This window comes from Pseudorasbora parva, chromosome 9, assembly GCF_024679245.1.
Source record: "Pseudorasbora parva isolate DD20220531a chromosome 9, ASM2467924v1, whole genome shotgun sequence".
In the NCBI taxonomy this organism is placed as follows: domain Eukaryota; kingdom Metazoa; phylum Chordata; class Actinopteri; order Cypriniformes; family Gobionidae; genus Pseudorasbora; species Pseudorasbora parva.
The window spans coordinates 10,183,442-10,204,070 of NC_090180.1; the positions used below are offsets into that span (position 1 = coordinate 10,183,442).

Sequence of the window (20,629 nt, forward strand, 5' to 3'; positions counted from 1 at the left end):
AAAAAAAATATCTGTTTGAAGATGTAAAATTGTTTAATTGTTATATAGGATTCATGAAATAGCTAGACACCAATTGTGTTCTAAAGGCCCTTGGCTGGTTTGTATCTATTTTAAAAGTCATTTTTGCTGATTAGACATCATCAATTTGTTTGCGAAGACCAGTGACGTTGCTGTGACGCAACTCATGTACATGTAGTATTTGTCAAGCTTCTTTCTTACGCAAAGACTGCAGGTCCCGTTTTCATATTTAAAAGGCTTTCTGCTCCTCGGTTAATGCACTGGTCAATGTGATGAATGCTGATGGACATCGAGCAGCCAGAGGGAACTCAAACTTCGGACTTGACAGAGTGTCTGTCTGAACCAGAACACACATCAAAATATGACAGATTATCACCTCATTCACCAAAGACTCCCCAAACTGACAGGCAAAGAGCCAAATCTCTGCCTGTAGATCTATATCAGGATGAATCTCTCTCACACAAGAAATGTCCAGCTCTAGTCCCTGGAAAGAGAGTTCAGTTTGCAGATATGATGGGGCTGAACCTCACAAACGTCAGACACTTTGACATCTCTGATGACGCAAACGAATCATCTGGACTCTGGCATCATCCTCAAAACAAAGAGCTTCAACATGGCAGTGATCTGATTCCAGCACGTTTAGTGCCAGCATTTGACATGCCTGTGAGTTTGCTGGAGTTTGACAAGAAGTCAAGTCGTCTGGGAGTCGCATTGGAGAGCGTCACAGTAACCGATTCTGAAGTGACGGGCGTGATCAGAGTGATACACAGCAACGCAAGAAGAGAAGTTGGGGTCAGGTACACTTTGAATAACTGGCTGACATTTTCGGATATACAAGCTGTATTAAGACTGAATGAAGAAAAAGGGCTACAGTGGGAACAGTTTGACTTCATTTTGCACACGCCGCTCTGTTTTAACAGAGATTCATCTGTTCATTTCGCAGTGTATTGTCGGACTGATCTCGGGGAATGCTGGGACAATAATGATGGAGAGAACTACATTTTAAAGTCTGCATGCAACTGAAATCGCAAAAGTAGGTGTAATTTCTTAAATGAAATTGCCTATCAAACAAGAATGGGGCGGGACTTGACTTGGTCTCTCTGGAATTGATTGGATCATTGGAGGGTTGTGGTTTGTTATTGCTGTTATGTCATGTAAGTGACAGGTTGTCCCGCCCTTGCGCCGGTAAACACGTCATCAGAGAAGAGATGTATGCAAGAGGAAAGGGAAGTCTATTTTGATTAAAGATCAGGAGGCCACCTGAATTTAAAAAAATGCATATAACTCATTCATAATAAATGCTGGAATATTCCATTAAAAAAAAACAAAAAAAAACAAGAACTGTCCATTTTGTCCAATTCTCCAAAGGAATCCGACTAACTGACCGCTTACATTTAGTTAAATGAAGTGAGCTTTACTTTTTATTTACATGATTATTTTAATTAATCTGCAGAAATAGACCTAAGTCGTGCTGACACATGCTTTTTACGTAAGGGTGGGTGCAGCCATTTGTAAACTGAATGTGTCTGACTCCCGACGTCATCCGCTTCCAGTTATTTTTAGCTTAACAGCTTGTTACACTGCTTAATATTGCAAACTGGCAATTCTTATCATATTATTTTAATGTACGGTCTTGTAGTGTTTTGTAGTACAGAATTTTACTATTTACTGCAATTTGTTATTCTGCTTTTTAGGCCATTTCCATATAGCGGGTAATGGTAGAAAGTCTCTCACATTTACAGAAAACAGCTTCAGAAGATAGGGTGTCATTTCATTTCATCTTAATATATATTTTTTAATCATTTATTCATTTAAAGCAGTTTTAAGGTTAACTGATCTCATTTTGAGTTTCTGGAAAAAAGTGATCTATGAGAAGTTTTTTTTTGTCTATGTGTTAATAAGGGATCTGTAGACAAAGTTTTTCAGGTTTGTGTAGTAATATATATACACACAGAAGGCCCCATGTTGTAATTATTTTGTAATTGATGGGATTATTATTATTTAATAATTTCAGACATATATTTCAAGAGTGACATGTTTGTGTAAGCCATATCTTTAATGGGCAATTACATTTGAATATATTCATAAGCCTAGAATAAGTTTACATTTCAGATGAATCTGTTTCACTATGATTCAGCACCTTGGCCATCATCTTGCCATGACAACTAAATTAGCAAATGTTTTTTATTAATTAACTATAATAATACATTGGCTGATGCATCATCATTTTGCACATGCTAAGTGTATATATCTAAATATGTTACAATTTAAAAGTACGTAAGGGTATTTTTTCAGTATTGTAATACGCATTATTGATCTGCAAAGCTAAATTGTTTTTATACAAATGTTAGATGCTAGCCATGCTTTATTTGCATCTTATTTATTTGCTGAAAAAAATATTACATCAACATTCATTTACAGTATACTCTACGACATTACTATTTTGCACAGAAAGTTGTGCAGTAGTGCAGCCTTAAAGTTACACAGATTTGTTATTCACAAATACTGCATGGGCAATATTCTGAACACATTTATAAATGAGGCTCTCTTTCGACAACAGTCCTCTGAGAAGAATACAGATGGCCAATGGAAACCTGTGAAAAACGGATAAGTGTCTTAGATATATAACATAAAATATGTAATGGTAATTATTAACTCTAAATACTCTCTAAATGGGAACATTCTGTTATTTGCAACAGGCCATTCAAGTTTAAATGTTCTTTGGCCATAAAACCATACTGGCTTATTAAACAAAGCTGTCATTGCTTGCCTGTCTCTTGATGACCACCAGATTTTCTCTAGCTTGATTTATGAGCATATCCAGTGTTTTGGGGTTGTCAACATGAAGGTTCTCCCTGAAGCCATCTTTCACTCTACGCAGTGCGTATGTTCTGTAAACAAACAGTATTTTTTTTATAGCTGAGAATATGGTAAATCGTTTCATTAAAAAAACATATACAGAATACATACAGAAGCGTTTAAATATAATTCAAGTTATTTGCAGCCTACATAAAAAATAAACTGAAATGACAAACCAAGACAAAAAATATACGCGAGTATACATTTATATTGTGTATAGACTATAATTAAAAATACGAGAATATATACATGTATATTGTGTATAGACTATATTTAAAAAGGAAGAGTACAGACGTACCTATAATTATAAGAGGAGAATTTTTTGCTCTCTTTCATAAGCATCCTGTAGAGTGAGATCACTTGAGCCCGACTGCACGACGCCATGTTGATTTCTGTGTCGTTCTTCTCGTGTTGCATTTGATACATCGCCATCTAGTGTCAGGATCCGTTGGGAAGATAAAGAGAGGAAGGTAAAGAGGCGTTTTAGTTACCTGCATGACGCATTTTGGCAAACTGTAGTTTTGCACTCGACGAATACGTATTGGTTACATTACATTTGAATAATTATTTTATAACATAAATTTAACCTAAAAGTATCTAGTTACAAAGGCATCAAATTTTGACTTGTACAAAAAAAGGTATTTTTTCTGTATCCAATAATTTAAAACAGACAGTTGATACTTTTGTCAACCTTTTTTTTTGAAGGTTAAACATGTAATTTCACTAACCATGTGGTTAAAAGGAAATAAAAAAGCCACTCCTTACTTTGTGATGTATTTTGAAAAGTTCCTGTAAGCAAGAAACCATACCAAGCTAGTGCAGTCAGTGACTAAACTGACACCACCACTAGCAGCTATACAACCCATTGAGATGTTTTTACTTCCAGTAATAGTTAAATTACTTTCAACAAGGCCTACATTAAATTGAAATACAGTTTGCTCAATGTGCACCTAATGTATAATGTCTCAAGTGCTACCATTTAGAAACATTATAGGGAAGCTAATGTTGCACATTATTGAGAGAAATTCATGTCCACAACAGTGTTTGTGCCAGGGGAGACCACAGAAGATCCCCAGGGCTGCATCATGGCTGTCTGTGGCATATGGGGCCTCTTTAAATGACTGTATAAGCATCACACTATCAAAACGGTGCTCTTTCTGCCAAATTAAAACTATTTGGGGGGGGGGGAAATCTAGGTCAATAAAAAATGTTAAACAACAATTTTTTTTGTCATAATCTTTATTTAATAATGTTACATATCACCCCAGTGAATATAATAATGTTACATCTCACCCCAGGGTCTTTAACAACCAACCCGGACTAGCATTCACTCCTTGTGTTTGAATCAAAACCACACATTTTCTGTTTGTGCTGCAAAGACAGCTATGTCACTTGACACTTGTAAAGAGTTTTAATCACATTTTTAAAGCATTGGCCTAAAAGAACTCCAAGATGCAGACAGAAATGCAAAAATTGTTATAACCATCTCCCCAAATGTTTACATCTTCATGATATTCAAAGCATTGAGCAAGAGCTTTGAAAGCCTCTGTGTCTCTCCTTGACTTTCTTCATTCAAACATGTCAACTGTGTGTATTATTCATCCTCTGCTCTGCTGCTTTCATTTCCACAGGGTCCACATAGGATCTACCGCCTGCCCCATTTACTCACACAACCTCCTACATTATTAACAACCAGAAAGAGCCTTGACTCTTTCCTTCTGTAGCCCATAAAACTGAAGAGGAGAGATTCAGAAATGACAGTACAATGGCCTTCTACATGACAGGGATTCGTTATAGTTCAGTATTTTGCATATAAAGAAATTTCTAATGCACAATGGAATAATTGCTCAATAATACAGATGCATAAAGTCAGTTGTATCATGCATCTGTAAAGAGCACATTCTGACTCCTCAGATACCAACCGCTATAATCTGCTCTGACAATGCCTAAATATTTCACATGGTAATCATCAGAGGCGTTTCAATGGCTTATACTAACCTTTTTATGACATACAATTAACCACCTGGTCTTATCAACTGTTATTAACTGGGTTTTCAAAGAAGGGACAAGCTTATGTTTTCCAGCAACAAAAAATCTCCTTGTGAAAATAGCAATGCTGCGATCGTGTCAATCTGAGTGTTTTATTGTGTTTAGGATGCTGTCCTGAGTCTGGAAGAGTCCCTAAATTGTTAAACACTTTTGAGTTACTTATACACTACATTGACAAAAGTTTTGGGACACCTGCCCAAACATGCCCATGCACTTTAATAACACCCCATTCTTAATCTGTAGGGTTTAATATGGAGTTGGCACAGCTTCAACTCTTCTGGGAAGGCTTTCCACAAGGATTCAGAGTGTTTATGGGAATTTTTGACCATTCTTCTAGAAGTGCATTTGTAAGGTCAGGCACTGATATTTGACAAGAAGGCCTTTGCTCTAATTGACGTCAGGACTTTGTGCAGGCCAGTCAAGTTGCTCCACACCAAACTCACTCATCCATGTCTTTACGGACCTTGCTTTGTGCACTGGCGCACAGTCATGTTGGAACAGGATGGGGCCATCCCCAAACTGTTCCCACAAAGTTGGGAGCATGAAATTGTCCAAAATGTCTTGGTATGCTGAATCATTAAGAGTTTCTTTCACTGGAACTAAAGGGCCAAGCCCAAACCCTAAAAAACAACCCCACACCACAAGCCCCCCTCCTCCAAACTTTACACTTGGCACAATGTAGTCAGGCAAGTACCGTTCTCCTGATAACCACCTAACCCAGACTTTTCTTGCCAGACAGAGAAGCGTGATTCATCACTCCAGAGAACACGTCTCCACTGCTCTAGAGCCCAGTGGTGGCGTGCTTTACACCACTGCATCCGATGCTTTGCATCGCACTGGATGATGTAAGGCTTGGATGCAGCTGCTCGGCCATGGAAACACATTCCATGAAAGTCTCTATGCACTGTTCTTGAGCTAATCTGAAGGCCACACAAAGTTGGGAGATCTGTAGCTATTGACTCTGCAGAAAGTTGCCAACTTCTGCGCACTGTGCGCATCAGCATGCGCTCACTTCGTGGCTGAGTTGCTGTTGTTCCAAATGCTTCCCCTTTGTTATAATACCACTAATAGGTAGAATATTTAGTAGTAAAGAAATTTCACAAATGGACTTTTGCACAGGTAGCAACACCTGGAACACCTGAATTCAATGGTTTGGAGGGGTGTCCCAATACTATTGGCTGTATAGTGTATGTTCTACTCTGGGTCTTGCGTTTACAGTACAGAGACAAGTCGTTTGCATATGAGATGAAAACGATATTGATTGAACAATTTAAACAAATCTTTTCATTTTCCACTCACAGACAACACATCGCTTGCATATTTTACTCTCAAGGTGACTGTACTGGATCTGCTTTAATTTTTTGTTCACGTCAGGCTATGTAGCAAACAAAAAGACAGATGTGCTTGAGTCGATGAACGCACAGTCCCTTCAGGGAACGATTAGGATGTCAGTGCAGCACGTGTGAATAACCAGGCCGTGGTCCCATTTCTAGGGCTGGGATATACAGGAAAGAGAGCATCTGCTCCTGCCAGTATTATTCCAACGAATATGTTCCCTCCATTTTAATATGTAGTATTATGTGTGTCTTGCTTTAGACAGATGTTCAGGTTTTCTGTTGTCATTAAGGGGGGGGGGGGGGATGCTAGAGGCTCTGTAACTTTAAATTAGTATATGCAACTCCTCATAGCAAAAAATACAGTGCTGTGGAATCGCTTGCATTTAACTGTTTATTTTATTTAAAGCAACTCGCTGTACTGGGCTGAACCTATTGAAACAATTAACATGACTGAGAATCTCAAAATACAACAAATAAAAAAGTACATGGTCTTTATCTAAACATTACTCGATTTATTTGATTTGTACTTCATTTGTACATTCACTTTTCTATCATTTTATGTAGTGCATATTATATTGCATAAATTCATTTATTTCACAAAATGAAAGTATTAGTGTGCAAATATGTAATTATTATATATTGTATTAAAATAATGTAATGTTTTTTTTTTGTTAGGGCAAATTGGTTTTTGAAGAACATATGTGTTGTTAAATATGTGCTTATAGATCATTTAGACATGCTAAATAAAATTGTAATATTGGTCCTTAGTGCAGAATGTCTGCTGTTTTTGCACACCAATTGTTAAATCAATTGAATTTTGAAAATACATATTTATTATAAGATTTTTACTGTAGATCATCTTCAAATTTTGGAAAAGAAAAAATAAGTCCTTTAAAGAAAGCAATTTAGGAATTATTCCATAGTTTTTTCTTTTTCTTTTTTCAAATAGTGCCAAGAAGTCTAAGTGCATCATAACATGAGTTGATTCAGCTGAAGAGAAACAGGGGTGCATATAATCCATTTAGGAACGTGTTCTTGGTCAGGTCTTCAGGTTTCTTACTCAAAAGCAAGCCAAACCACTAGTGTGGTGAAACACATTAGCAGTATCTTCAGTTCCATTGGTAATAAAACTCTGGATACTCCATTATCCCCGGAGCATAATTCGAATAAGCTTCCCTGATAGTTCAAGCTCCGGGACTGCAGTTTCAGTTTTTCCCAAAGTCCTGCTCCTTCTTGACAGTCTGCAATTGCGGTGGAGGCACACGAGTGGAAGTCATTCCAATATCTGCGTGAGGATAAACATGGGGTGCACAATCTGTTTTAGTCCTTGCAAATGAAATGTGTGTTCAGTATTGTGAGTCATGGATGGCATGAGTTCAACTCATAGATCAAATCTAAAACATGAGAAGGACCACCAGTTATGAAATGCTTAGCTTCTTCCAGATATGATTGCAGACAGTGTGTACTTACGAGCAGATGGTCTGTAGGTTTTTGCGGTCATCCAGCTCTTGGGGATAGTTCACCATGTTTTCTCCAAGACTGAGCAGGCAGTCTGAGAAACCTTTGAATACGTTTTCACATGTTTCTCCAGCACATGCTGCCTGTACCAGTGAAACTAAAATAGAACTAAATAAATCAGCCAGAATAATGCACACAACTTGTTTTCTTTAAAAAGAAATTCATAATCCTCAATTAAAACAGTCAAAATAAACTCTGAATATCAACGAAATATTCAGTCAAGAGCTTAACAAAGATTAGCCTACATTATATAAAAATATACTTCCAATGACCTGAAAGGTGAGCAAAGTGATAAAAAAAATAAATGCCACCTTTTCAATTACTTACAATTGAAAAAACAAAGGAAAAAAAGACTATTTGACTCACCTAATTCCAGTGTGTAAAGTATCAAGTTGTATTTATCTGTCGAAGTCACTCCCATTCTCAGGATTAGCCTAATAGTCTGTGGAGCAGTTTTGAAATCGCCTACTTCCTCTCATCAGGAAACTGCTGCATTTCAAAAAGAATTAAACTTCTGCCTCGAACTCCAAACCGGTTTATAAAGATAAAGTGAACAGTAGAGAAATGTCACCTAGCCTACTCTTACACTCCCCCTTTACTTTCGTGCGCTATGATGACGTGAGTGTGCACCCGACAGACAAAACCTCATATTTAAATAGCCATAAAATTATTTTATTTCATACTGAATATTTATTGGAATCACTATTAAATATATTGATGTAAAATATATTATAATTTATATTCATAGTCGTAAACGTTTTTTTAGGTCTTTCATCAGCATGCAGGCTACTAGTAACCCAAGTTAGCCGAAGTGAAATCAGAATTTGGAACTTCTAAAGGGAACTTAGTTGACGATGACGAATCACGCACATAGCCGCTACATGTTCTGAACATGTCCATGTTTAATTCAGTGCTCTTCTCGTACAGTAGGTACCAGCATATCTATAGCCTGAATGGGTATAGTGTGCGATGGATTCAAAATGGGAAAGGAACATGCCTTAAGCGCTCCCAAGCGATCAGTGTTTGAAACAACATAATTATTAACAACATTGTCATTTAGCCTACAGAAATTTACTGAAGATTGCCCTACATGGATTTACATTTTATTAACAGAAATCTTGTAGCATTTTGTAATTATGTTAACCATATGTTAAGTAGGCTGTATAATCTGTAAGCGATTATAGTTCAAAATTACGTGACATGTTACATGATGTTTATGTTTCAAAATTCAATCTTATCTAAATAAAATATTTTCTTTTTTTCTGATTAGTACAAATATTTAAAATGTAGTCTAATTTGAGTCATGACCTCAAGAAAAAAAAATGAAGAAAAAACCATACAAAACATTTTTGACGAAATGTATTTTATTAATATGTCTATGTCTTCTGTAGAGGACACCAGGACTCAGTTGTTTAAAATAATAAAAATACATGACATGTTGGGCCTATAGGAAAAACAATGGAGTTTTATTTTTCATTCACCAATAAATGTTTTAACCAAAGTTTGTATTAAGTTGATTCTCATCTATGTTCTGAAATATAGGCTATAATGGAATTAATATACCATTTTACTTTGCAATAAGTGGGTAAAATTGTCATAGATGGGTAGCCCAACTGCACTGTATTTGTATATTAATGTCTTCTTGAGGCAATGTGTAATGAAAAAAGAAGTTTAATGGGAGTAATAATTGATAATATTTTCATAATAATAATGTATATTTCATATTAATATGGCTATATAATTGATTTCCCTATTATGTCTCCCAAAATGCCATGATTTAAGTCCTGGTGTCCTCAACAGTGGACATGTATGAAATCAATGCCCTGTTTTGTAACAGAAAGTAATATTTTAGTTAGAAACTCCATGATTTCATTTTCTTGAAATGTTGATTCATGAAAAACAGTTACAAGATGTGTTAGATTTAAATGATAATTACAAAATATTATCATATTTCTAGAATCACTAAATGAATGTCAGTCACTTTTAAAGAAGATAAATAGTTGTCATGGTGAAACCTCCAAACATTTGAGACCTCCAAACAAAAGTCAATTCTTGGTTCCCATGTGGAAATAGCCTAGTCATTCGATTCGAGTCTGACCTGGTTCATGTCTTGATCCCATGTCCAGGGGCGTCGGACTGTGGGGGGGGGGGGGGGGGGGGCCTTAGAAGTCAGTTTTCTATACATACACATACATGGTACGGGGCCCAGCAAGATGGTTTGTACCCAGGGCCCAAAATTTGGTGCTACACAGCTGCCCATGTCACTTCTCTTTCTCTCACACTCACTTTCCTGCCTCCACTCCATAATAGTATACTATATATAAACTCTCTCTCTCTATATATATAATACTATATCACTTAGATACAATAAACTGTCTGAATAAAATAGTAGTGTACAGTTTTCAGTTTTGATTGCCATGAGACAATAAGCAGTACATATCCTTTGCCATCAGATGCCACTGTTGTCAAATAAATAAGGCTTATTGTGTTTGCTGTTACTGGAAGCACGCTTCCCTGACACATGCTCATACACAGGTATTTCAAATATTAGATTATCCATACGTGCATCAGCACACGTTCTCACACTCATTACAACATAGATATGAGTTGTAGCCTCTGATAGCTGTATTACCTTGAACTGTCAGCATTATTTTGAATACCACATTGTGTTCGACCTCTTCACTTTTTCAGTTTTCACTTTAGAGATTATATCATAATTATAATATATCATTATGTGCAAACAAAAAACTTTGAATATTAACTACTAACAAAAAAGGGGTAAAATAAACTATAACGAAAATAGGGGGGGGCAGTGCTATAATCATGTTAATACAAAGGAACTTGAAGTTTTCTGAAGGATGGAGAACACTATGTAGGCCAGAGGCAATTATCCAGGTCACTGTGGGTCAGACATTGCTTAGTATACCAACACAAGGTCACTCTCATGTGATTATGTAAGGTGATGCAGAGACTGCTCTCTAGTGGCAGCACAAACTCACTCAATGCTGCTGCTGTGACACCTCTCAGGTATTAGACTTATTCAAACCACTAAAGGAGACATTTTTAAGACATATATGCATCAGACAAATGCAGCTTGAGTGCTTGAGTTACCTAACCTACCAACAAGCAATGACATGATGACTTAAGACAAATGTTTTGAAAGGTTCATTAAATTCCTCAACAAAGAAACAAATAAATAAATGTCTATAAAAATGGAAACATGCACCTGCCATACATACACATATATATATATATATATATATATATATATATATATATATATATATATATATATATATATATATATATATATATATATATATATATATATATATATATATATACACACTCCCTTTTAAAATAATTTTCACTCAAATTGAGCAGTTTTCAAACTCAAATTCACTCAGTTTGTCAAGACATACGTATTTGATTGGCTTATGCCAAAAACTACGTGTGACCAAAAACATAGGCTACGTGTGGTTGTATGTTTTTTCTTTTCAAGCATGGGGATGAAGCAACACGATTTTTTTTAATTTTTTTTTTTTTTTTAACAAAAGTATTCGCACACTGAACTAGCCTACTCAGACATCATTAATCAATATATTAACTTCATAGACAAAGGATTAAAGGACTTTATACTTATGCTAGTATATTTGCATAGCAACGATAGCTACACAGGGCTGTTGTCGATTTGATTTTCACAGAAAAATCTGTAAAGAGGGCCTATAGAATGAGGTGTTACCTCAAATTAGCTCGTCTTTCTTTGTCATTTATCTCACAATTGGTCTCTGAAACTATTAAATTCCCGTCCATCCAATATTTTTTAGATGACGGATGCTCCAACAGGTGTTTGTGTTTTGATAGAAAGAAGCCGCCAAAGCGCGAGATTGCATCAGCCGCTTTTCACATATTGAAACTGGGGTCCCGTCGCTATCACGTTTATATTTTCAGTAGGCCTATTTTTAAATTATTTACGCAATATAAAATCTATCTATCTATCTATCTATCTATCTATCTATCTATCTATCTATCTATCTATCTATCTATCTATCTATCTATCTATCTATCTATCTATCTATCTATCTATCTATCTATCTATCTATCTATCTATCTATCTATCTATCTATCTATCTATCTATCTATCTATCTATCTATCTATCTATCTATCTATCTATCTATCTATCTATCTATCTGTTGGATGAGGCTGAAGGAGTGAAGTTTTCCACCCCTCCCGTAGAGATGCTCACAGCTGAACTCCAGTGGCAGCCTCAGTAACACACGTCCCCTTGGAGACTAGAGCAACACGTGATGCGTCTACTTATCACGTTCACTGAGCAGCGCTCAGGAACACACTTTGAAGAAAAAGTGACTTTTCTGACCCTCACTCGTCGGAAGTGTCGATGGCCATCATTCCTTTAGGAAGCTAACAGAGTGGGCGATGTGAAGTATCCAGTTGGCGAACTTTGCACATCCTCAAATACGCCATTTTGATCGCTCTCCGGAACAAGTTTGCAGTTTTTTTTCGAAGTCCATCATCTCTTTTCACCATCCCCATGTCTCAGCGCAATCAGCCCAACCCCGACAAAGTCAAGCGTAAGTATCGAGCACTTTTCTACATGTTGTTGTTGTTTACGTTCTCCATCCTGCCGATTGCAAACTTTAGGGGATGGATACTTTGTTAGAAGTTTTTTTAAACTTGGAAGGCCGAAGATGTTGAGATGATGTCCGAAGTTTTTTTTTTCCTCGCACAGGGTTTGTGCTTCCTCGTTTCATTCTCGCATCCAAAGTTGAACGCCTGACTACAGGAATTCACTCGCGTCTAACCAGCGCACATGTATTCAACCAGCATACCTTAGTTTACTTAACCACTTTAATTAACCATAAACTCAGTGTCATTAATATGGCTTTATGCCATTGTACAAAACTTTTCGCTCGTATATTGTCATCAAAAGTGAGTATTTTATAGTGAACCGAAGCATCCACATCAGAACTTTGATCGAGGCTAACGCGTGGGGGGGTTGGACATGCTTCCCTTTATATTTTGACCTTGTCGGGACATGTTGTATTTACGTTTTATTTTCGTTTTTACTCTTTTTTTTCACCATCGACGACTCATTATTGTTCACTAGACAATCATCGTTTCGTCTGTCACACTTTACAAACGTAACGCTTGGGAATGTCAAAAGTTTTAAAGGAGGAAGTTCGCTGTCGTCGTGACTATCTTTGGGTTGGGTTTACTGCACGAGATGAACGAAGAAAAGTTCTACAAGAAAAGTCAGGTTTTATTTTTGAACTAAGCAGCCACATCGACGATACCATTTAAACCATCGCAATTTGAGATTGCTAATTACTGGGAGGATGCATCGTTTTCGTGCGGGTGTTTCGATAGAGGCTGTGCTTGCGCCCTCCTCCCATCATCCTCCGTTCGTTCTCGCGTCTCTTTGGAGAATCAGTATGTGCAGAGATCCAGATGAGCAGTTCACATTCCATTACCAAATTCAACACTGGGCTCCAGGAGGCCTGCAGTGGCAGCATCATTCACTCGCTCAGTCCTCTCAATCTGCTGACTTTTAACTATACCATGGTTGTTTTGTACAGCAGCTTCCATCCCCTGCACTGGCTGCCTTTGGTGTACCACAGCATTGGTGCACATAAAGAGATAACTTTGTATCATATCTATTTATAAATGTTGCATATTAGTAGCGGTATGTACTCTTTAGGTACTAATATGAACTCAGAAGTAAATAAATTACAGATGTTTCTAGGGAACAGCCGTAGTGATAAGCAATTTTACCTGTAAAAGTCACATTTTTGCACATTTTTTCCCACTGTGAGTGTGTAGCTTAAGATGGCCATCTGAGGGGATATTGTTCTGGTTTACGATGTCCTACCCAATGTAAGCTTTGATATATATTCATTTACAACCAGGGGTCCTTGAAGGTACTCCAGGGGATCCGGAGAGACCATCGGCTATATAAAATATAGAATTAAATTATAATTCTTGCAAATTATCTGAAACTATAGTGTAATATATGTCTTTAAACTGAGTCTGTAAATGTGGAAAATGTCTGATTTAGAGGTTTTATGTTTGAAATGTATCATATGCAAATGCATTGTGCCCATAGTCATCACAACTTAATTGTGAGAAACTTTGCTAATCAAAGATAAGTCGCTATCCTTTGTGCAATCAGCAATCACAATGTGATCTTAAAAGATTAAGCCATTGTAAATGTGCTCTGAACCAGGAGGAGAACATGTTGCTTCATCACCTTAAGCAAATAATTTACTACTTTGTTTCTCTATTGCTTTTTATAAGCATACTTTTTTTTTATCAACAACATCTATCGTTTTCTCTGTGCAGAGAGGCAAGGTTAAAAACCTAATCCTCCTTTTCTCGTTTTCCTAATAGCTGCCGCTCTCACAATGTAGGCTGATGTAGGGTGGAGATGTGTTTGTTCAGACGCGTAAAGCAAGGAGACCATTGAAAATTCAAAGGCATGTTCCAGTGAACAGTCAACCAGTGGTCTGGGCTGTAATCTCCTCTGTCCTCAGCAGGGAGTCGCCAGAGTTGAATAGAGAAAACCCATTGTGATCATCAGAGCTGCTGTGCTGATAGTGATAGAAAGGGGCCATCAGCTTTTACTCCACTTTGTATTCAAACACTCTAAAGTATATAAAGAGTCTCAAAGCCCAACAAACAAACATATTGAGTGGACGGATTTGTTTTGTGCTTTTATTTTGGTCTATTTGAATATCGAAATGCAGCTTTGGGAAATGAAGTTCAGTATATCTTGATTCATATAAATTCATTAAAATCAACTCTCAAGGGTTCCCTAGTAAACTTCCCTTGACAAACATGCCCAACTGTGATTGTATGCACAGTGTGTTAAGGCCGAGGGGCTGGTCTGTTGAAGTCCCGGACTGGATGGAGAAACTAGTTGGTCACCTTACTGAGCCTTTTGCCCCTAGTGATGGGTGTTCTGTTCACTCATCCATGAGTAGAGATGGGCGTCCTGTTTCGCTCTGGAGCTATTTTAAACCTGTCTATTTTAGATAAGATTATGTTCCCTCTCCCTCATAGGGAATGGGAAGCATGGTTTGGTCCTGGCGTCTGGGGTGAGACACTGTACCTGTGTGGCTTAAAGTTTGTTTGCAGATGGATGCTACTATGTACATTTGATTCAAATTTAAGAGATGGACTTTAACAATGTTTGATTAATGGCCAAATTTAGATGGATGTTGAAGGTTGACTCTTTTGAAGGAATAGTTCACTCAAAAGTTTGGTCATTATTAACTCATCTTAATATTGTTCCAAACCTGTATAACTTTCTTAATCACAAAAAAAAGAAGAACATTTGGAAATATCTCAAATATGTCCATACAAATCAATGGGAGCAAATGTTGTTTTGGACCCCGTTGACTTTTGTTGTGAGGACAAGATTAGTTCTTCAAAAAACATTTTTCAAATTACCTTCTTTTGTGTTCTGCATAAGAAGCAGGTCTGGAATGACATGAGGGTGAGCAATTTTTAAGTTTGGGGCGAACTGTGCGTTTAATGCTACTGTTTATTTGGTAATTGGTCTTCTTGTTTAGTCAAGGTATAACAAATTGACTCTTCATATTACTTAATGTTTTGGTGTTCATTGTTTTACAAAGCCTTACAAACTGTTACAACTCTGCTTTTAGGAAAAGGAGCTACTTCTTTACAATAGACTCTGTATACTTAAAATGTGGACCTCTGTATGAACAATGAACAGTGGGTCATTGGGACAGAAGACATTAAATTAGAGGTGCCCAAACCAAGGCCTGCAGGCCAAAGTTGGCCCCTGATGACCTTGGATCGTCACAAGAGATGATTAAAAAAGGAAAAAACCTGCCGAGCATATATTTACTTCCAAATAATGAATCTTTTTTGTTTTATATTTGCATTAAAATGTAGAAAATGTAGTGTATACTTTAATATAGTTGGATATAATGCAACATTTACTTTCTGCCCATGGACTAAATTGTTTATTTTTTTAAATGATAAAAGTGTTGCAAAAACTACAAGTGAAACCGAGTCCTCATGAAAATGCTTTGGTGTAAGTGGGACGTGGATGACAGGAAATAGAGCAGCCTGTGTGGATAGAGGAAGTTAGAAAAAGATAGAAACAATAGGTACCGTATCCTTACCCCTTTAGTTTGAGAATTAAGTTGTGTGATAGTCAATCAAAAAGGTCATAATAGTCAAACTGTGATGTTTTACCACAATCATAAATAGTTTAACTTGCTAACACTCCTTTCTGAGGGATTGTGAGCTTTGCTTTCACTTTTTTTTTACGTTTGTCTGAGAGAAAAAGAAGACGAATCACACACGGCTTCGCAGGCCTCCCTCTGCTACTTCCCCCGCCCCTCTTCTCCCACCCTGCCTCTGTTGCTGACTAAACAGTTTTTTCAGCTGGCAGTTGCCCACAGTCTGTGAATTTTTGATAGCTTCAGTGAAGGGAGGCGGAGATGCTGAAGAAACGCTCTTGTTGCACATTAAAGGAGTTAAGGAGGGAGACTGAAACGAGAAGATGGCAGGTCGAGTCACATTGTGGAACCAGTTCGTCTTGTACTAGCATTCTTTGCACTTCAGACTTCCCAGTTTCGTGTTGAAGCATTGAACAGACATTTGAAAGATATGAAAATATGCCTGTGGTTAATTCATCTGCGTTGCATTTAGGAGTTGCTGAAAGTCACATTTTGGCTTTGGAAACTGACAGAAAAGTTGAGCTCACATGAGTTTTAAGCTTTTGTCACGAAACTCTACTAATCTAATCTAAAGATGCAGTGTGTCAGGTCACGCATCATTTTATGAAATCTCATGACAAAGCTGTGACTTTCGTTTCAGTTCCAGTTGATTGTAGTGATTCATGGGATGAGGGAGGGACTCTTCATGACTGTGAGTCCAGGAGTCATTTAACTGGGAAATCTAGGTGTGCACTTTAGGTTGAAAAACCGACGTCAGTTTGTCATGGTTGCGTTAACCTCTGTGGACTTTGAATAATACAGTCTCATCTCGCTAAGCGCAAGGAGAGCTTCGCGGAGAAATGTCCCGGCTGAGGACAGATCCTCTTCTGTGTCTCTGAGAGCGATGTGCAATGGGAAACAGATGTGGCTGAGCTGTTAGTTCAGTGCTTTTCTTCAAAGAGCCTCAATTAGCATGTTCGTATACAGGACGACTTCATGAGACATATTTCGTCAGCTTTATAGATTTGTTATTGTAAATTCCAAGTCTAGGTGTGCGGCACTTTTTGCATCGATTTGTCTTGAATTTCCCCCATTTTTGGCAAACAAAGGAATTACAGGGAGAGTTCACCAACCCCCCCCCCCCCCCCCCACCCACACAATTTTTGTTTTGTTTTTCTGTTTTAAGCCACAATGTGTTTTTCTCTGTAAAGCACGAAAGGTGAAATTTTAAAGAACATTCTGAACTCTCTTAGCCTTGTAGTGAATCTTGAAAATGACACAAAAGCACATTTTAATGATCAAAAGTTATCCAATGTTCTACAGTTTGTGTCTTGTTGAGTCCATACAATAGCAGCTGTATTAGAAATAGTTTGCTACTCATGGAAAATTATGACCCGCCCTAGCTGAGATAGGTAGTCATACCTGATTCTTGTAAAAATTGCTCTTGAGTCATTTTTTTATGAATACAATGAACAAGTTCACAATAGCTGTTTAAATGATTCATTTACAAATCAGAACGATCCAATTCATTTGATTCAACTCATTGATTCAGTAATCTTACTGAACTGGGAGATTATCATGTAATTTAAGTGTATTGACTTAACTTTTAAATTGTTTTTCACACAAAACCGTTTGGAACATAGTGCACAAGTCATATGAACCACCTTCATGGTGCTATTTGTCATTCTGGAGCTTATTATGTTTAAAATAGAGGGCAGGATCTTTAAAATTTACAAGTATCATGGTTTGGAGCAACATGACAGGGATGACAAAGCACACTCATTCACCAGCACATCTATCTCATTAGTGAGTGCTTCATGGCACATTATCACAAGATCTTGCCGTATCATCTGATGTCATGTTCATTGGAGCTTTCATAATGTGTTAGTACCTTTAAAAAGTACTTTTTAATGGGATTCTTAAAAAAACAGGTTATGATGAACAATATGAAGTCATGCCAGCCGAAAGATGCTAAAAGTCGACTGTTGTCAGTTCGACAGGATTAAGGTGATTCAGGCAGTTCTCTAGCAGCCTCTCCCAAAATGCCCTGAGGCAGTGTAGACAATGCAAAATGGCGTCTTTTCAGGAGGAGAAACCGGCCGCTCCCGTCTCTTCCAGCTCTTAGAAAATAAGACACACAGTGTGTTTGAGGAGAACGCGCCTGTCCACCATCCTGGCTCTCACTAATGTCTGATAATCCACACGTGCTATAGCCTTGTCCAATTCCCAGCTTTAAGTGTTCAATCATTTAAACAACATTATTTTAAAAGCTGATTTCTTCTGCATTACATTTAGTCATTTGCATTACATTTGCACACAAAACTGTCTGTATATATGATCTCTAGAAAGAATATAGTTTTACTTTACTAAAACTTAAATTGACACATTGATTTAATTCAGTTGGTGCATTTCAAAAAGGATTATGAGGCTTTTTTTCATGTAGTTATGCAAATGTTTGAAATTTTGAGAGTTTATTCTAAAAATTAACAAATCTCCATTTTCAAAAGCTTGTTGAGGAGGAGAGGATTTCTGACAGAACAGGACAGGGAAAACAAAACATGGAAATGAGGCAAAGGTCACTCCTGGTTCTTTTGTAGCCCGGTTCATCTCAGGGTTGCAGTAAATATTAACTTGCTTATCACGGTGCATGGGATGTGTTCTTTTTAGCAAACTAGAATGAGACAAAGAACTTGAAGAAACAAAATGATCAGGTATTTTAATCTGATTATCAGACTTAAAGACTCCATGATGACATCCGACGGGTTTGATTTCATGTCTGTTTTGAAGCTAGTTTACGTAATTTATCTTCTAAAATTAGCGCATATATGCAAAATTCCTCATTTGGGAAAATGGATCAAAATATTGATGACTCATCCTGCACTACACAGATGTTTATCCAATCAGATGTTCCTAGAATGAGAAGATGCCCCCCCCCCCCCCTCCATTAAAAACCAGCACCTGACTAGCAAATAGCAAATCCTATTTTTATTGCAGCGCTGCATCTAAAACATGTTGTCAGTTATAAAGTGAGCAATATAATCTTAATTTTAACACAAATCATAAAATTAGAACATAGTTATGTCCTTTATCTCTAAACTGGACAGCTTGCTCAACAATGCCCTCCGTCTGTCTATGCTCAGTACTTTAATATTGATTAGTTTTTAATATGTATAAATGTTTGCCAAGTAAACAAAACAAAAAAAGCTAATTCTAGCCAATTAGAGAGCGAGTTCTCTGCACCGTCCCCCTTCCCAACCAATCACAGCATTGTGTCTTTACTATTTACTGTGTTTACATGTTTGTTGTGTATATGCAGCCGTGCCACTTGGATTAAGTATCATTCTCTTTCGCTTGGGCTACTAACACTGTGAGTATAGCACAACTCAGTCAAAAAGCTAGGTTTGAGATAATCATTAAATAGAACAGACTAAAAACCAAATAAAGTAAATAGACGCTTTACCTTTGGCCAACCATTTCCAGCTGTGCAGAGGTCTGTGTTATCTGCATTTACACAGCCAGCACGTAACGTACAATTAGGAGTGTAGAAACAAACATGGGAAATTGTCCTAACGTGAACATATGTAGAATGTTAAAATAGCTCAAGAGCCATGAAGCCATTTTTCTTCTTCATCAATTTAGTTTTCATCATAATCTAATTGTTTCTGTCAGTCTTGAGTTTGAACTGCACTGCCCCAGATCAGTGTACTCACCAAGGCAAAGTACAGAAGATTATGAGGGGGACCACGGTAAGAGTGGGATTAGTATACAAACGCATATGGACTCTGCCCACAGAAAATGACTTTGTGAAGGTTTTACTGACATTTAGGGGCTTCCAAGCCCTTCTTATCAGGATCTCTACATGCAGTTTCCATTTAACATGATAACGCTTTTAAAGTTTGCATTTTTATGTCAGTAATATCAGTTAAAGGGTTAGTTCAACCCCCCCCCCCCCCCCCCACACACACACACAAGACAAAACAAAACAAAATAATTGTCATCATTCAGTCCCTCTATAGACAGCTATACAACTGAAACTTCGACGCCTCAAAAAGTTCATAAAGAGATCGTAAAACTGAGTTAAAGGCCCACTGAAATCAAAAAGGTTTTTTTAGCTTTTAGTATGACTATGTTAGCCTTAAAGTTATGAATATGTTGATATGTTCAAAAAATATATATGTTCCAAAAAAAAGACAGCATGTGCATTTAGGAGATATAAGCATTCAAAACTTACAGTCTCTTACTTCTGTTAAAACGAATTACAGATTTTGATGACATCATCGCAGACTTCACCATCTTATCAAATCTTCTGTCCAATCAAAATGCTGTCTAGAATCTAAAGCCCGCCCTCTACGCTGCTGAAGCTGCGGCTGAAATCGGTCAGCTGTTCACACATTTACTAATTTCTACATGGTGAAAGGCACACAGCGCACTATATATGTGATAGGAAACGATTCAGTGTAAATATGCTTTCAGTTGAGGCGAATGAAGTCTGTTTTCACGTTAGTTTCATGCACCGCAGCAACGCGCACACACCTACGGCTCTGGTCCAAATTTAGACTACAGACACGAGAGTGCAGCGCGGATCATATGCGCGAGTCGGCGCAGACAACAAAACATTTCGGACCAATTTGAATTCT

The 20,629-nt window shown here is 37.3% G+C and overlaps 4 protein-coding genes across 8 annotated transcripts in view; 2 read left to right on the top strand and 2 right to left on the bottom strand.

Moving 5' to 3' along the window:
• The first annotated feature begins 300 nt into the window (after positions 1-300).
• Positions 301-1,041, top strand: LOC137089391 (protein phosphatase 1 regulatory subunit 3G-like). The gene has a single exon (XM_067452971.1). The coding sequence runs from the start codon at positions 301-303 to the stop codon at positions 1,039-1,041; it is 741 nt and encodes a 246-aa protein (XP_067309072.1).
• A 1,341-nt stretch (positions 1,042-2,382) lies between these two features.
• LOC137089490 (LYR motif containing 4) lies at positions 2,383-3,332 on the bottom strand. The gene is made up of 3 exons (XM_067453068.1): positions 3,176-3,332; positions 2,789-2,909; positions 2,383-2,612 (listed from the first exon to the last, which is right to left on the bottom strand). Exons 1-3 carry the CDS (start codon positions 3,307-3,309, stop codon positions 2,550-2,552), a joined length of 318 nt encoding a protein of 105 aa, XP_067309169.1. The 5' UTR covers positions 3,310-3,332; the 3' UTR covers positions 2,383-2,549.
• Positions 3,333-4,142: 810 nt separating this feature from the next.
• On the bottom strand, positions 4,143-8,634 carry nrn1b (neuritin 1b). 2 transcript variants are annotated; one of them, XM_067453070.1, is made up of 4 exons: positions 8,353-8,634; positions 8,148-8,267; positions 7,734-7,878; positions 4,143-7,548 (listed from the first exon to the last, which is right to left on the bottom strand). In XM_067453070.1, exons 2-4 carry the CDS (start codon positions 8,200-8,202, stop codon positions 7,320-7,322), a joined length of 429 nt encoding a protein of 142 aa, XP_067309171.1. In that variant the 5' UTR covers positions 8,203-8,267; positions 8,353-8,634; the 3' UTR covers positions 4,143-7,319. The 2 variants fall into 2 exon arrangements, with proteins under 2 accessions (XP_067309171.1, XP_067309170.1); XM_067453069.1 differs by having other exon boundaries at positions 8,148-8,270.
• Positions 8,635-12,052: 3,418 nt separating this feature from the next.
• rreb1b (ras responsive element binding protein 1b) overlaps positions 12,053-20,629 on the top strand; it is a 42,392-nt gene continuing 33,815 nt past the window's right edge. For all 4 annotated transcript variants that reach the window (XM_067453831.1, XM_067453832.1, XM_067453833.1 and 1 more), the window contains exon 1: positions 12,053-12,374. The gene's annotated coding sequence lies outside the window, so the exon portion shown is untranslated. The remainder of the gene's footprint in view (positions 12,375-20,629) is intronic.

What these genes read in the sequence shown, in the direction of transcription:
- LOC137089391 (XM_067452971.1), top strand. Translation starts at nt 301, where the DNA reads ATGGACATCGAGCAGCCAGAGGGAACTCAAACTTCGGACTTGACAGAG.
- LOC137089490 (XM_067453068.1), bottom strand. Translation starts at nt 3,309, where the DNA reads ATGGCGATGTATCAAATGCAACACGAGAAGAACGACACAGAAATCAAC. An exon ending in TTCTCCTCTTATAATTATAG is followed by an intron (nt 2,910 to 3,175) that starts GTACGTCTGTAC and finishes GTTTGTTTACAG; the next exon opens with AACATACGCACTGCGTAGAG. An exon ending in TGGTGGTCATCAAGAGACAG is followed by an intron (nt 2,613 to 2,788) that starts GCAAGCAATGAC and finishes CGTTTTTCACAG; the next exon opens with GTTTCCATTGGCCATCTGTA.
- nrn1b (XM_067453070.1), bottom strand. Translation starts at nt 8,202, where the DNA reads ATGGGAGTGACTTCGACAGATAAATACAACTTGATACTTTACACACTG. An exon ending in ACTTTACACACTGGAATTAG is followed by an intron (nt 7,879 to 8,147) that starts GTGAGTCAAATA and finishes GTTCTATTTTAG; the next exon opens with TTTCACTGGTACAGGCAGCA. An exon ending in AACCTACAGACCATCTGCTC is followed by an intron (nt 7,549 to 7,733) that starts GTAAGTACACAC and finishes ATCCTCACGCAG; the next exon opens with ATATTGGAATGACTTCCACT.